The sequence below is a fragment of the Indicator indicator genome, chromosome 3 (assembly GCF_027791375.1).
Source record: "Indicator indicator isolate 239-I01 chromosome 3, UM_Iind_1.1, whole genome shotgun sequence".
Classification (NCBI taxonomy): Eukaryota; Metazoa; Chordata; class Aves; order Piciformes; family Indicatoridae; genus Indicator; species Indicator indicator.
Window position 1 is genome coordinate 24,329,160 of NC_072012.1, and position 17,111 is coordinate 24,346,270.

General features: G+C 36.4%; 1 protein-coding gene across 1 annotated transcript in view; it reads left to right on the forward strand.

Moving 5' to 3' along the window:
- SLC2A13 (solute carrier family 2 member 13) overlaps positions 1-17,111 on the forward strand; it is a 135,118-nt gene that overhangs the window by 59,656 nt on the left and 58,351 nt on the right. The window contains exon 4 of the mRNA XM_054399721.1: positions 604-712. Within this exon, the coding sequence (XP_054255696.1) occupies positions 604-712 (109 nt within the window). The remainder of the gene's footprint in view (positions 1-603; positions 713-17,111) is intronic.

Consider the following 17,111-nt stretch of genomic DNA (forward strand, 5'->3'; position numbering starts at 1 on the left):
CTAAGAACAGCTGCTTTATTACCAGCTATTCATTTTAATGCATTCTTTCCAATTATTTTCTACAACGCCCTATTGTGAATAGAGTTTTATACAACTTTCATCAAATAGCCAAGTGGATTAGGAATTGTTAAAAACCTTGCATTGGTTCCTTAGGACATTTCTGATTCCTTTCCTAATAGTCTCTGAGTTCCAGCTTATTTGATGAGCATAGTCTTTGATGGTGCACTTCAAGATTTATGTTGGCTGTCAAGTCTTTGGAAGATAAAGATGAATGTTGAACTCCATTAAAGGCTTTGTAGGAAGTAGATGTGCAGTCAGTTAGTATAATGTGAGAGCTGTATATTTGCCACCTCTAGTATACAGTATGTACAAAAATGGTGTTGGTTTATTTCTTTTCCTGGGCTTCCTGAAAATTGTCTTTGTAGTGCAGTGCAGAAAAGTGTAACTGAAATTATAGAATTGTTAAAAATAACTGAAATAATCCAAATCTGTTTGAAATGAAGGTGCAAAGTCTGTTATGCCTGGGAACATTGTCTTGATAGCAATCACTTAAGAACTGTTACGTATTCTTTTGTTGTTTTGTTTGTTTGTTTGTTTTTTAAGCTGGACCTGTGATCTGCAGAATGCTAACATACCCTCCAACTCGAAGAGCCTTAATTGTGGGTTGTGGTCTGCAGATGTTTCAACAACTGTCAGGGATTAACACCGTCATGTATGTATTTACTACTTGCTTCTCTTTATAAAAGGCAATTAGACCAGTAGCAGTGGTAGATGGGTTTCTGAGCAAAATCTGAAATGTGAAAAATTGAGTGAGGGAGTTGGAATGCTGGGTTGAATTCCATATATTGACATATTTGCTGTCTCAGAAAATGAGTACAAGAGGGTGTTAGGATAAGGGCAATCATTTATACAGTGCTGAGAACGCAAATTGTACTCTGGGAGATGTATTATTATATGTTAGAGTTTACAGTCAAAGGTATGTGTCTCTAGACAAGAAAGTACACTTCTAGTTTGAATTTGTGTGCAAAGAGATCAAAATATTGTGAGGCTTAGACTGCTGACCTTATAAACAAGGTGAAAAATTGAAGTGCTAAAGGAGGTAAGATGCTGAGGAAAGAAGCATCTCCTGTTATTACATGGATCTCTTACATATATGAAGACTTCAGTAAATGTAGAAGTGAAGAAAAATATATTGAGTTTTATGATAAACTGTCACCTTACAAGAGGAATTGTTCTTGACAAATAATGCAGTTTATTTTAAGCTGAAATTACTGTTGAGCTATCGTACAAGAGTAACCATAACAAACACAAATTCTGTCTGATATTAAGAGCAAGTGTTAAGTATATTGCAGTAAGATCTTACAGAGAGAACTATGCTTAAGGGAGCAAGCTTGTTAGGGAATTGTTAAAAGGAACATCTAAAAGGATAAAGTTTTAGTGGTATTTAGAGCTACCATATTAAATGTTATAGTAAATATCTGCTGTCTGTCACAAGGGGGGAAACCCCACAAAACTCAGTATTTATAGATCTATAGAATGGCTCAAGTTGGAAGGGACCTTGAAGATCATCTAGTTCCCACTCCCACTTTCCACTAGAGCACTCAAGGCCTCATCCCACCAGGGCTTGAACACCTCCAGGGTCTGGGGATCCATGACCTCCCTGGGCAACCTGTTGCAGCATCTCACCACTCTCACTATAAAAATTTCTTCCTAATTTCTCATCAAAATCCACCCTTCACAAGCTTAAAGCTATTCTATCTCATTTTTTCACTACATGTCCTTATAGAAAGTCCCTTCCTGGCTTTCTTCTGAGCCTCCTTCAGGTAATGGAAGGTTGCTATAAGGTCTCCCCAGAGCCTTCTTTTCTCCAGGCTGAATAGTATTGTTTAACTGCAAAGGAAGAAAATCTGTAACAAATGAAGAGAGACTTCAAAAAGTAGAAATAGTAACCAAATGTAGGAAACACTTGGATGCAAGACTGATAAGTTTTTTGTTAAATACTAAGAACAGGCAGAGAAAGAGCTTTCAGAAATCCTAATAATCTCCAGGCCCAGTAATGACCAAGATGTTGTGAGAACACTAGCAGAAGATGAATATTTGGCAGCAAATCTTGCAGACTCTTTTTTTTTATTTATATTAATTACAGAGGATATATGAAGTTTCTTGCACTGGATCTTGCTTAAGATGTTTTAGATGGTCTGTTTCAGATCCAGATGTTAGGGGAAGAACTTTCAGAACAAGCTGATTAAAATGAATAATAATAATTTACCTGGACTAATCAAGGTATACTTCACAGGTCTGGAGTAATTGATTTGGAAATGTGGCATAATCTGCATGAAGCTACAGCCCAGAAAGTTTTATTTCTGTCCTTGTAAAAATTATGTTTGTTTATAGATACGAAAAATGAACATGTGCATAGACAATATAAAAGAATAAAGAACAGATAATATGATGTAGATATATTATAGCTTGCAAATTGTTTGGATGTGATTTCATGGTCATATTAGAACTGTATATTCCATATGAACTGACCATCCTAGTTTATGACAGCTGTTACCAAAGTTTCTTGAAGAAACCAGATGGTCACAAAAGTAAGAGAGAAGCCCTTTCAGGTGAAAAACTTTTGAAAATTAAAAAAGAAAAAGGTGCAGAATAAAAGATCAGTGATCACAAGCCACCAGCAGACTCCTACAGGGATCTATGTGAAGATCTTTGCTTCCTCAATATATCTCTGAAAGGGTCTAAACAGTAAAATGACAACTTGTAGTCATACAGGTCATACGGGATGGTTAGGATTCTGCTGCTTGGAGTTCAGAAGGAACGCAAGAGGCATATAGAGCTACCAGTGTTACGGATAAGATGGGGAGAGAGATTATTCGTAAATTCTTACAACACCGTTGTGGTGACTCCTAGCTCTTCTGCAACAGTTTTAAACAGGTTTAAAATAAACATTTTTTTCATTCAACGCATAATTACACAGTGGATGGCACTCATTGCCACAGGATGTTACAAATGCCAAAAGCAGAAATAAGTTTAGAAGCTAATTGTGGAAGCTTATATAATAAATATTATTAAAGTGCTATTTAACACAATGTAGCCAAGGACAGTTATTCTCACATTTTGGTTCTTATTTAAGGTGCCTTAATAGGCTAGAATGAAAAATTAAGTTTGCCAGGTTTATGACACTGGTAAGTTCACTTTTCTTATTTTGAAACCTTGAACTCCTTTTGATGGAGGAGATTTTACTAGTAGTTTGGAATTGACCTAATTTGGTGGTGGATGTGTAAAAGGAGTGAATTACAACTCTAAAGCACAGTTAAATCTTAGCTTTAAAATTAAAAAATGCCTCTAATAAACATGTGAAGGCCCTGGTGTTAAAGGACTGGCCTGTAAACCTATAGCAATATCCACTCTTTTTTTTTTTTTTTTTGAGAAGGCAGTATAACTAAAATTTTTGCTACCAGGTATGCAAGACAAACGTTGTCCTATGATATGACATTTTTCAGATACAAGTAAGCAGCTGTCTGCTGATAGTTTGCTTACATAGAAATCAGTGAATACTTTTTAATGCAATAATTAAATAGTAGCCTGTAGAACTATCAGGTTGTATTAACTCTCTAATCATGATTTTCCTCTCCATAACGTTTAGTTGTGTCATTCTGGGATTGCTATGTTGTTGCAGAAGGGAAACAGGCATTGGTTGTTCCTGGGGATTGTAGGATTGTGTGGTCGTTTCTTTCAGTGTTTTTTAGGAATTGTTTACTAAAAAAGGACAAAAAATGTTTTGATGGTTGGTGTTCACTGTAACCTTGGTGCTACTGTGAATCCTCTTTTCTTGTCATACCCCTTTTTTGGCCATAGGAGAAGAGGCTGATGACCCTGAATTGCTGTTTCCTGGCTTTCCCTGGCAGAGAATTTAGCTTCTGGTTGCATATTTTCTCCTTATGTATTTCCATGGGATTTTTGTACACCGTGGCCAGTTAACATAGCAGCATCCTTTATGGGCCCTGATTTGTTCCAATTGCCTCTCTAAAGGCTTTCCACTATTTCTGATATGAAAAAAAATTAATTAAATCTTGCATTTTGCTCTGAGAAAGTGAGGCCATAGAAGTGAGTATGTGTGTGTGTCTAAAAAGCTCATTTAAAAAACCCAGCAAATCAAATCACAAACTAGCAAGGTAAAATACAAGGAAGAAAATCATTGTAGAATGATTTGTGTATGCTTTATGGAGTATTCCTACCTTTTGATTTGAACTTTTCTTAAATGTATGGCTGTTTAGAGGTAGGAAATTATATACAGGAGTTCTGCAGGGTTCTAAAAATATTCACTGAGTATATCCAGTAGTAGAAAAGATCATTAAAAAACCAACCAAACAAAATAAAACAAACAAAAAAAAAGAAAACAGAAAAATGTGGGTGATAAACACATGGAGGCAACAAAAATCTAGAGCTTCCATGCTTAAGAATTCAGATAGCTGTTATATATTTTCTGGTTAAGAATTGGATATTGGTGGTGAAACCAGTGAGAGCAACAAAGTGACAGTATCTCTTGAGGATGGGGAGAGAAAAACTGAAAGAACTTCTGTAAGGATTGTTGAGAACTATGCTCTGTCCATGTTGTCATGTAATAAACTGATCTAGTTTTTGTACAGAAATAGTTTCATAGTGTGTTTGAATCAGCCATGTTTATGTGTAACATCTAGCTGTGAGCAACTAGAATCTCTCATCATGAACAGGATATTACTGAACTGTTGAGAATGACATGTGGAGCAACCTCTGCACTGAGGGATCTAAGGGAGAAGAAAAATGTAAAAATAGCCTAAAGAGATTGTGACTCTCACAGGAACAAATCTTAGCATGATAAACTTAGTTACTAAAAGACTTAAAACTCAGTGACCTATTGCTTTGATTCTTTTTTTTTTCCCCTCTCAGAACAAGGGTACCAGTGTTGTTTGATAGAGTGCCTGAAATAGGAAAAATGTTTCCTGTTTGTCCTGGCTTTCTCCAGCTTAACTGACCTGTAAAAGAAAAAGTCATGCAATTTTAGACAAGCATCTCTCACGCTGAAATGGTTTAATTTACTTTCTGCTGTTTTCTCATCTTGAAAACAGAGGCTCACTGTCTCAAGCCTGGAGTCACAAATCTGGCTGAGAGAAAACTGAAAAAGGCCCCGTGAAGGAAGTTGTATTACAGGAGGGTAGTTACTACAAATCTTCTTTTTAATATCAATGTATCCCAGAATTTTGTTGAGTGGTATCTCCTCAGTGATCCATGGATAAAACTGGGGAAGGAAGACCATTTAAGGTAAAACTTGAAGTTAATTTTGCCCATTAGTTTCTTCTTATAAAAAATAAAATAATATATTTTTTTAGAAGGAATAAATTAATCTTTTGGGGAGGTGGAAAGAAGAGGAGGTTGGTATGAAACATCAATAAAGTACAGTGCAGCCTCACATGGTGAAGCTTTTGGAAAAAGTCCTAAGTTGTCTCGGATACTTAGCAGTAATTTAGCCATAATTAGAGGGAGTTCAGTATTGTCTTGTGAGAAGTACACGTAGGTACAGTGGTCTCTGCTGGAGTTTCTGCTGCTCTTTTGAGGGCTCTCTAATTTTGAGTGAGCTCACGGACATTCACATAGACTGCCTGTACTCTGAAGCCTATGAATCCAAGATAAGATTGAAGAGACATCTGTATCATTTTGATTATTCTGATTCTCACTAATCTTCAAGCAGATTTGATGAAAGTTAGTGTTTTGTTCTGCAGTTGAAACGCTAAGCTTGATGCAGTGCTAATTTTGAAGTTTACATTTCTTTTCACATTGTGCTAGAAAAGCTTTCTGCAACAGAAAAATGGTGTATCAACAGGGAGAGCTTATGACCTTCAGCAGTTTTCAGCTTATATTTCTGTGGATGTATGTGATCTGTTAGTTAATAAAATGTTGGGGGTTTTTTTTGTCATTGTTTTTTAGGATATCCTTGAATCTCCTAAAAGTTAAGTTAATCCACATGTAAAATATGTTGGTCTTTGGATTTGGTCCACAGATGCTTTTGAGCTCTAACAATATTGCTTTTTTAAGATATTTCCATCTGGTAACAAACAGGGAGTGGGAGAAAAAATGGAGGAGAAGTGGAATGAAGAAAAAGTGGAAGAAAATATGGAGAATTAAAAAACTCAGAGTAATGAGAGAGGAAAAAATGACAGATAAAAGAGGACAAGAAGAGGTTATGTAACAAGTGGAAATTGAAGGTTTGAAGATAAGAATATTAAAACAATTAGCATGAAAAGTGAACAGATATTGTACTAAATGTAAATGAGAGAATGAGAGAGAACAGGAGTGAAACTGGAAAGAAGCCAGGAAACTTCTGGAGTTCAGTAGAGGCTGGAGAGGAGTTTAAGGGAAGCAAAGCACATTTCTTGATAGGTTTAATTGGTTTAATTGCTGGGTCTATTGTGCAGCAATTGCAGAGCTGGAACCTTCACTTCTATTCTCTGAAGTGAGCATAAGGCAGCACGCACCTCTCTGTGGACTTAGGACCAAGCAGGGTTTGTAGGCCCATTTGGTACTTCTGCTCGACAGGGATATGTGCCTTAACCACCAGAGGGGTGGTGAAAGTCAAGAACGTGAAACTTGCCTTTAAATTCCAGTTTTTAAATGAAATACTGAACAGGTAGCATAGGACTGTGACTGCAGATAACCCTTTCCTTGTTTTCCTTTGAAGACCATTGAATAAATACCTCGTTTTGTGAATTGCAGCACAAGTAGTAGCAATCCTCTCTACTTTTTCAGCACCAGCAGCCATAGAGAGATTTATAATTAATGAAATAATGTATTTAAAAATTACGATAGATTCGTAATGAGTAAGTTGGTCTTTGAAATGAGACTTTCCTAGAGCATTGACTATTAATTTGGTAACAGGTGTTGAGATCTGTATACTAAAGTTCTACTGGAATAAATTTTTCTTATGGTTTGTATTCAGGCATTGATTTTTAAGGTTGTATACTTTTCTATTGTGTTCTCTGGCTGTGTATTTAAAAAAAAACCTCATATAAAACTACAACAAAAAAAAACCCCAAACTTACACAATGCTAAAATGTCATTTGAGTTGCACAGCAGTTACTGAAGCAGTCTCCACTTAGATATGGATTGGGCCACAGTAATTAGCAAGCAGACTACCATGTACCCTTAATTTTTGCATGGCCAGTAATTTGTCAACTCAGTTGTTCTACAGTGCTCTCAGACCCAGCTGTACTTTCAAGTCTGACTGAAGGAGGGACAATTACATTGATTTTTTTTCAGGTACAAACCTTGTAATGTCAGGATAATTGAGAAGTCTTAGTAACTGACAAGTCTAATTTTCTCTGACTCCATAATATTAAGGCTGCAAACTGCTTAGATTTTCATTCATCAATATATTTTTGTGACTAAATTGTCCAGTTTATATCTTGCTGTAATTTTGCATTTCCACCTTAGGTTTTAGAAGACCTTTATAATAAAACAAAAAGAAACCTTATCTTGCACTTATACTTCCTTTTCAGATAATAATCTATTAAGTATTTTATTAGGTTTTAATAAATACTTCCAATTACTCTTTGTGAAGTGACCCATCGTTTTACCATATTATCATTCCTTCATATTGTAATATGTTTCATATAGTACTGCACACAAACTCATAATGTAAAAAAACTTCAGTGGAGAAAAGAGATGCATCTTTGGACTTGCATAGCATACAGATGCTTTTTAAGTAGACTGCAAATATTTTTGGAAAAACAACTAAACAGAAATCTAGTCTAGGCAAGCACATGAGAAAAGATGACTCCTGAGAGAAACAAATTATAGGTAGTAAATAGAGCAATTTCATATTACTGAGTGTAAAACATTCTAAGTGACAGTTACAGAAGCCACCTATATCAGCTTCATAGTAGTTGAAGGAAACCCTAACTGCTGTTTTAAAGGCTTGTGTATTCAACAACCATTTTTCAATAAACAGTGTACTATTATCACAGCTGTGCTGGTTTCTTTTGAAATAGAGTTATGAAAAATAAAATATATGTAAAAAAGAGCTCCAAAGAGCTGATAGTCACTGGCTTGTCCTTATTGGACAATAGTTGCTTGCAGAGAAGCCAACCTGTGCTGTAAGTTTTCCAAACAGTGGAACATAGGTTTTTAAAAAATTATTATTTATTTTAATTTTCAGTAAATTGGCAGATCTGAACTGAACAATTAGTCTCTTTGTGGAAATCAGTCCACTTGGATTTGGAAAATCATCACATAGCTTAGAGAAAGACAGTATCTTTGGAACTGTGACTAAGGATAAACGGTGATTCAGAGATGAAAGTGTTGTTTGAAGTACAGGACCATAACTTGGGCAGAAACAAGTTTGCAAGCCAGCAATTAAGATTCAGGTGAAGTGGGTAGCAGAAATGTTAAACACCCTTTCATCAAATGCAGTCTACAGGAATGATAGTCAAGATCTGCAACATCTGGGAAATGTCCATGTTGGCTGAGTCAGTCCTTTTCCATTCCTTCTTTCTGTTTGCCTTCACCTTCCTCTTGATGCAGCAGTTCAAAGAGGAGTCTGACCATAGTTTCTCCAGGCCCTGCTCTGGTGTTTCTTCTCTATCATTAGGAAATATCTGTGTGGGAAGGGAACACTCCTTATTACACTAAAACCAATCAAGCAAACAACTGGATGTAAACTCAATCACAGGAAATTCCAACTCACCATGAATTTTATTTTTTTTTTTTACTTTGAGGGTGATGGGGCACTGAAACAGGCTGCCCAGAGAGGTTGCGGAGTCTTCTTTTCTAGGGATCTTCAAAACCCACCTGGACATGTTCCTGTGTGAACCTGCCGTAAGTGGTCCTGCTTTGCAAGGCTGTTGAACTTGATGACCTCTAGAGATCCCTTTCAACCCCTAGCATTCTGTGGTTCTATGAACCAAAACATTAGCTGGCTAAGGAAGAGTGCAGCAGGACCGAGGGAGGAAGCAGGCTGCCGACTTCCTCAGTCATGAATTAATATGACCTGCACAAAACCCTGTCCCTTCAGGACAAGAAGGTGGTGGGTGTTAGTGAGTATTGGTATTCAGAGTCACAGAGAAGGGTGTGGAAAGAAAATAGCAGGTCACACTGCTGACATTTTAAATAGCTCTAAACCTGTGTAAAAAATGAGAAGTAGTTAGACCTTAGTCTTCATTTTGATTTTATATTTAGCCAGCAAACTTCAAGCTAGGATGATCGATGTGGGTGTATCTTCTGCTTGAGACACAAGAAGGCAGTAAATTTAACATGTTTAAGGCTGTCATGATATTGCTAAAGTTTTATATGACATTTGCTATGTTTTACAGACAGCTCCTGTGCTTTAGAAGTTTTGTTTAAAGAAATATTTTTTAAGTATTCTTGTGTGTGCATGTTGAAAATGGCCTACAAAGCCATGAGCAGCTGAACGTTTAGTGGTTTTGCTCCAAAGGTTGTAATTTACCAGTTGAAATAATTTTAAGAGGGTGTTTAGGATACAAGTTAAGAGAATATACCAGTATTAAACCTAAGTCATCTGTGTCAATGTTGCTACCTCTAAAACTGCATTATGTTAAGTTTCCACTTAAAAGTAACATTAAAAAGAAAATGAATCTTTCTTTTCCTATTGTGCTGACCTTGAGTAATGGCCAGAAATTAATCTAGGTTGGTTTAAACGTATAGATTTGTAAATCACTGTAAAACACACAAACCCCTGCCACTTAGGTTATTTGGGAAATGGTATAAACCAAACTTAAAGCTTCCCTGTTAGGCTGAAGCTCTCACTGCGAATGCGGTTCTGAGCTAATTTTGTATTCTCATTCTTTTTGAAATGGAGAAGGAAAACCACAGCTGTAAGCCACTTAAAAAAAGGCAAAACAAATCAGTGAATCATGTTGGAGATTTTAACTAGATTAAAGCTGTAAAATGTTCATCTTATTTAAAAAGGCTGCTTTCTTTGTCAATCTAACTAGCCAGAGCTTCTGGAAGATAGGCTTTTACAGATACATCCTTGTCTTAAATATTGTAGACTAAAGAACAGGTAACTCAGATATAATTGTTTCAAAGGTTTGAGGACTAGGAAGATGAGGGAAGTAGTTCAAGGGGTTATATAATGGGAGTAATGGGATGAAATTAAGTAAAATCTAGAATGCTTATCAATTTAGTATTTAGAGATACTAGATTTGAGTGTCTCGAGAGAAGTAGGAAACATAATTTCTCATTTCTTATTACAACAATAACATATTAGAACATACCTGGATGTTTTTTGCTATGGGATTTTATTTTTTTTTTTGGCTGCTGTAACGAATTAGTACACATAGAAGAGAAGATCAATTTTAAGTTTAAAATGAAATGCTGATTTCCTTTAAACTTTTAAATCCCACCTCTCTTTTGATAATTCTTGTAATCTATCAATTTAGTATTAAAAAATACAACAACAAAAACAACCTTAAAGCCTAGACAAACTTAAATAATCCTGAACTGTCAAACACATGAAATGATATTGAGGTGAATGTTTATCTGCATGCACAAAAACTTTCTCACATTGCAGAGGAAACAGGTTCAGGGTGCTGATGTGAGGTACTGTAATGGACACTTAAATATAAGGCCATCAGTCTGTTTTGAAACACTGGATTTTTTTTTTCCCGTTTCATAAATCTTTAAATTTTAGTCTTTTGCTTATATCTCTGTGCCCAAATACCTGTTTGATGTTTTCTGATGTTTTTTTTTTTTCTCCCCCAAATCGGGACCTTTAGCTCCATGAGCTGAAAAACTACCACGTTAAATACCTTTCTTTTTGCTGTCTCTTTTGAGTTCTGTCTCAGGTTATTGGCTAGAAGAATAGATACTGAAGAAAGGAATAGCATGAATAAAAGTAAACCTTATTGTGTGATAACTTACTATTAATCACAGTCTGGACTCATCCACTGACAGTTGGGCAAGTTGTATTAAAAAGGATTTTTCTGAGTATTAACTGACAATGAACAACAAAAAATAATTTAAAAAAGCCCAATAAAACCCGAAGTGTCTTTAATAAATCAGCATTTTTCAGTGTTATGCTTTCACAGATGTAAATCCCTTTTTGGTTTTGCTTTGAATATTATTAGTGGAAAGGCTTGTAATATTTTAATTTGGAAATACTGGTTTATTTTTGCGATATGTTCAAAAGTTACATGTTCAAAGAACTCTATAGAATTAACATGCCAAGTTATTTTAAAGGAAATCCTGTTTTCTGTCTCATGATTTGGAACGGTATGGTTTTTATGAAATCTGATCAGCAAGGACTATGTGCACAAGTGCACAATTTTTACCCACAGATTAAAGTTACTGTCAGTGGTAAAGTAACCAAAATGTTGAGAAATTTGTATTAAAACACTAAAAAACCATTACCAGTCCAGCTGGTTCTACTTTTTTGTGTTTTCCTTTTTTTTTTTTTTTTTTTGCCTTAATGTGATCTTTTTACTGGTAAGTGATAAAATCTGTTGCTATATTCCTTCAGGTTGTGAAGGCATATTTAAAGGAGGAGTGACACTTTGGAGAAAACTTAAAGTATTTAAAGAATAACTATATTCAAACCTAGTATTTTCTACTGTTCCTTTTGATGTTATTGAAAGATTTCTGTCTTTAGTAGAAATTTTTCCCAGTATCTTTTGGCCTCTACTCTTTTTTTTTTTTTTTTTTTTTTGCCCGTGGTGAAATCATAATGCTGTTTGATTTGTATCTGTTGCCTAGGTAATAACTCTCATGTCACAAATCCAGTATTAACTTCACTGCAGGGCCACACAGGAGGAAATGTGTAAACTGCATGGAGCAAAGTCTTTGCTGAAACCTATGACTTGAGTTATTGGCAATTATATCAAGTAAAATATATTTGCTGTGTATCTAGTGTATGCATGGTGTAGCTGTTAAGTCAGCTAAATACATCTCATTCATGTTGTTCATATGTAAAGCCAATTAATGAAATTGAGTCGAAGCACTGATGTTGTTTAGAAATCATTTGTGTATGATAGCAGTGCAGGTTGGTTTGTTTGCAATATATTATTCGTTCAGACAGTTCTTGGAACACTGGTCTCAACAGTTTTTCTTGTGTTGCTACATTTTTAATAATATTGTAAAAAGTCCTTTCTTATGCAGTTGTTAATGGTTAATGATTTTACTGAAGTATATATTTTCATTATCACTGCAAAGGTCGGGTTTTGATTTCAAGACCTATCATGAAATCAGATACCAATCAGTGTCCAGTTTAAAGTTGTTTGTTTTGTTTTGTTTTTCCTTAAAGTACAATAGAGTTGTAGGGGAAGAGGATTTTTGTTTGTGTCATACGTTTGCTTGTTTATGGAAATGTATTATTGTGGCATGTATTATTCAAATTCTGGACTGTATTCTTGGCAATAAGGAAGCATCTCCTTCTTAGATGAAAAACAAGGAATATATAAATGTGAAACAATTCACAGCTCACAATGTAGCCAGTCTTGAAAAGATGCAAAATTAAAGTATAAAAGGTCACCTGGTTAGATGCTGACCGATACAGCAAAATGAACAACTTTGTGAAATATATTACTGATCCCATTCAAATGTACAGTAAGAGATATGATGCCCTTTAGATCTGTTTATTCACCTTTACTTTAAGGGCATAAGAGCTGGTTCTGTAAATTGGATTCTTTGGAGTCTGTCAATAAGAGTTAAGCTGCTGCAGGCTAGTCAAAATGCTGTGTGCCACACGCACCAAAAAAGAGGATGAAAGGTTATGTGTGATGCAGAGATTTACCATCAATGAAAACAGGCCTGAAATGGATCATAAACAAAACATGGTGCCATCTAAAGGCTAATCAAGGCTTTGTTATTGCAAAACTGATCAAAGTTGCACACTTGGGAGTTGTGGTATAGAGTACAGGAAAAAATGAGAAATCATTGGAGAGTCCTCAGGACAGTGAGAAAGAATGCTGCCTAGAAAGCCAGCGAGAAGAGTGGCAATAAGGGGAGTCTAGAAAAGGAGTAGGATATCAAGATGGGTTAATGAAACAGCATTTGGCTTCTCATCTTTGGAAGGACTTACTATTTCCTGGAGTGCCTTCCAAGATCAGGTGTCAGAGCTAGAGAGACCTGAATTGAGTCAAAGTCCCTGCAGATAAGGGAGGATTTGCCTGCGACTTCTTAAAATGGTTGGAGGCTCTTTTTCCTTGGAGTGCTAACAAGGCTCTGGGAGGTAGTAATACTTCAGAGAGTGATTTTGGAACTTTATAATGAAAGCAAAATCCTTTTGTGATATTTTATTTCCTTTTAATAGTCACTTGCATATTGCATTCACCCAAAGCATATTTTACAGATTAAAAAAAGAATGAGACTACATTATTATCTGCAGAATTTAATGTGTTTTTTAGAGGTGACTAATTATTTTATTCATTTCACAAGGGAAATGTAGAGCAGAGAAATACTGTTCTGGTGATTCTAACCTTTGCTTGCTGAAGGCCCCTTTCTCACCTAAACTTGAGTATTTTGGCCAGAATTATGAATGGAGAGCCCATTTTTTGGAAGAAAAGGGAAGGAACCCTGTTAGAAAGCAGGAGAGGGAAACAGAAGCACCACAAGAATAATTAGTTAATATAATCTGGGCTTTTTTACACCACTCCCTGTTCCTGCCTATTCAGTTATATTATTTCTATCATGTGTTTGTAGACTGGGAAAGGAGATGAGAAAATGAGCAGTTAAATTTTATTAGATAGCAACTTCGTGTTTTCATCCTAAAGATGTGGATTTAGTACCAAAATAATGAAATTGGTCAATGAAAACAATTAAAAGCTGACAAAGACTAAAGCCTTCTGTGTAATAAATAAATATGTTTTGCCCTTGCTTTTTGGTGAGAGAGGCAAGCAAGTAAAAGTACTGAAATAAGTACATCATCATCCAGGGCTGTAAGGACCTAGGTAAGATCTAAGTGAAACTTCAACCAATATGATTTTTTTTAACAAAGTTTTGAATGTAACCATTTAAAATCTCTTCCTGTCCTACAATCTGAGCCTAAACAGAGTGTGAGAACAAGGATCTGAAACAGCACGTAACCATGATTTAATACTTCAGTCAGTTACATACTACTAAAAGAAATTTTATCACTATGCTGAAGCAGCAGCTCTGCCCTATTTGCACACAGGAGCAGATGAAAAGGGATCTTTCAAGGATGAGAAGTGTAAATTATGCTTTTTAGTGGTGGTACCTTTTAAATTTCATGTGCCAGAAATTTTCTATTTTGCAATATTCAATATCTTAATATTTGAGAACCAAGTTTAAATTTTTGTTTTGGGTTGTCATATGTGCCACTGTTTACAGTGATGGGATACAAGCTGTTTTTTCTGTTGCATGTAGGAATGGTGGCTTACTAGTGACATAGGACAGCTCTTATACTAATTCTAATTAATTTTGCTTTATTTTTTTGTTTCATGTAATAGTAGAGAAATAATCATTGTAGTGAAACATTTATAGTTTGAAAATTACAGCAGTCCTTTCTGTCTTAAATGCTTTATTGGAGTTTTGAATAAGTAAAATTATCAAGTTTCAGCTCATTGTATTTTTCAGAGTATTTTTTAAATGTTTATAACTTCTGAACAGAGACAGAAACAATTTCTTGTAGCTTCTAGTGTGAGGTGTCCCTGCCCATGGCAGGGGGGTTGGAACTAGATGATCCTTGTGGTCCCTTCCAACCCTGACTGATTCTATGATTCTATATATAAATACAACTGACTGTACTGGGATCTGGAACACAAGCTCTGCAAGATACTGGTCAGGTCTTCACAGGCGTTTGTATTTCATTTTATGACATTTGTTAAGCTAGCTAGAAAATAATTTAAAGGAATGTTCATGTTGCTTAATTCCTTGTGTCTCTGCAAACTCTGGTCTGATCACAACCTCCTTAAGCATCTGTGCAAAAGATTCTGCTGCCCAACTCTGTCTTCAGTTGTGCTTGAGCAACTGCAGTGGCTTTTCCTTGCAGATGTAACTGATCACAGGATGTTAGGGGTTGGAAGGGACCTCTGGAGATCATTGGATCAGCCACCTTGCCAGAGCAGGGCCATAAAATGTGGCACACAGGAACACATCCAGATGGGTCTCTCCAGAGAAGGAGACTTCACAGTCTGAGGATCCTGTTCAGTGCTCTGTGACCCTTACAGTAAAGAAGTTTGTCCTCCTGTTGAGGTGGAACTTCCTGTGCTGTAGTTTACACTCATTGCCCCTTGTCCTATCACAGGGCACAAGTGAGAAGAGGCTGTCCCTTCCTTCTTGACACCCAACTCTCATGTATTTATATACATTTATTAGGTCCCCTCTCAGTCTTCTCTTCAGATGAAAAAGCCCCAGGTCTCAGCCTTTCCTCATAAGGCAGTGCTCTAGTCTCTTAATCATGCTTGTGGCCCTCTGTTGGACTCTCTCAAGTAGATCCCTGTCCCTCTTGAACTGGGGAGCCCAGAACTGTATGCAATATTCTAGGTGGGGCCTCACTAGGGCTGAGTAAAGGGGGAGGAGAACCTCCTTTGATCTGCTGGACACACTCTTCTTAATGCACCCCAGGATCCCACTGGCCTTCTTTGCCACAAGGGCACATTGCTGTCCCATGGATAACTTCCTGTCCCCAGGTCCTTCTTCATGGGGCTGCTCTCTAGCAGATCACCTCCTAACCTATACTAGTGCAGTTTATTATTCCTTCCCAGGTACAAGACTCTGCATTTGCTCTTGTTGCCATCATCTATGCAAACTCTTCAATGCAGAAATAAGTGCCTATTAACCAGGCAATAAATATAGCTAAGCAATTTGAATTGGTGAACTTCCATCCAGTTTTGGAAATCTTAATTGCCTTTACAGTGTAATATGCTACTGTGTATGTTTCTGGCAGGGAAAGTAAACAATACTGGAGAGAGGAATAAAAACAGAAGTACAGCAAGAGAGAATTAAAAAAAAAAAACCCACATTGTCTGGGATGGATGGTGCTTTAAAATGTGCTGGAAGGCTTCTGTTGGCAAAAGGAATTAATTCCATGTTTAGAAGCTTAGCTCACTTGTGCTTCCTCTCTGCAGAACCTAAGAGCCCTGTTTTTGCCTTTTGAAGCTGACCAAGTAGCTCTTGGTCATCAGTGGGAACACTTTAGCCCTCATTTCTGCTGTGTCTTGCTAGGATACATTGAAGCAGATGGCTGTATAAGAAAGAAAAGGTGTCATTATATGATGTTTGTTCTTTCTCAGGTTGCTCTGAAAGCTGTACTTGTTCTGTTGACCATGTAGGCTTTTCCTGAGCAAAAGTTACTCCTGAAAGTTATTCATCCAATCATCCAACAGATAAATGAAGTAAGAAGATTCCTTCAAAGATCATGTTCCCTCTAATCCTTCATATGTGGACTTACCTATACCACACTGGTCTATATGCTTGCGAGCATCTTTTAGCATATTTCTAACCCTGGCTAGCAATTTACTGCCCTTAAGTGACAGCTTTAGTTTCCCATGGCATGTTTGTAGTGTGCGTATTACAGTAGTAATCACACAGTGATGCAATTTCATACTATTGTGCTTCTCTGACCCAGTCAGGAGACTCATTTGGGCTATCAGCTCCTGTAAAGTTCTTGGTCTGCCTGAGTCTTTTAGCTTTCAAAGTTATGGGTACAGGGTCGTGCAGGGTGACTAGAACCGTATGACTGCCATCAGCCTGGGCAGCTCTGAAGTCTGTCTTTCATCTTCTCTTGTGGTATCCAAGCTGTCCTGTGGCTCATCTTTTCACTAAAGCAATTTTTGTCATTTGCCAACAACATAATCTTACAGTGATTCCATGCTTACTGCACAGTAAATTTGTCATGTACAGAAGCTCTGAAGGTAATTTGCCATACCATTTAAACATTTTTATTGATGCAAGTATGTCTTAAGAGCTGTGCATTAGCTTTTTGGTTTGGTTTGGTTTTTTTCTACTTAAATACAGTTATGAAGAGGTTATAAGCAACTATTTTTTCCAATACATTTCTAAACTACTCTCCATAGAGTTGAAATAATTTACTTGTTTGGGGGAATTATTCTGGTTTTATAAAAGACATTTTCCTTTCCTAACAGCAAAATTATTTCTCT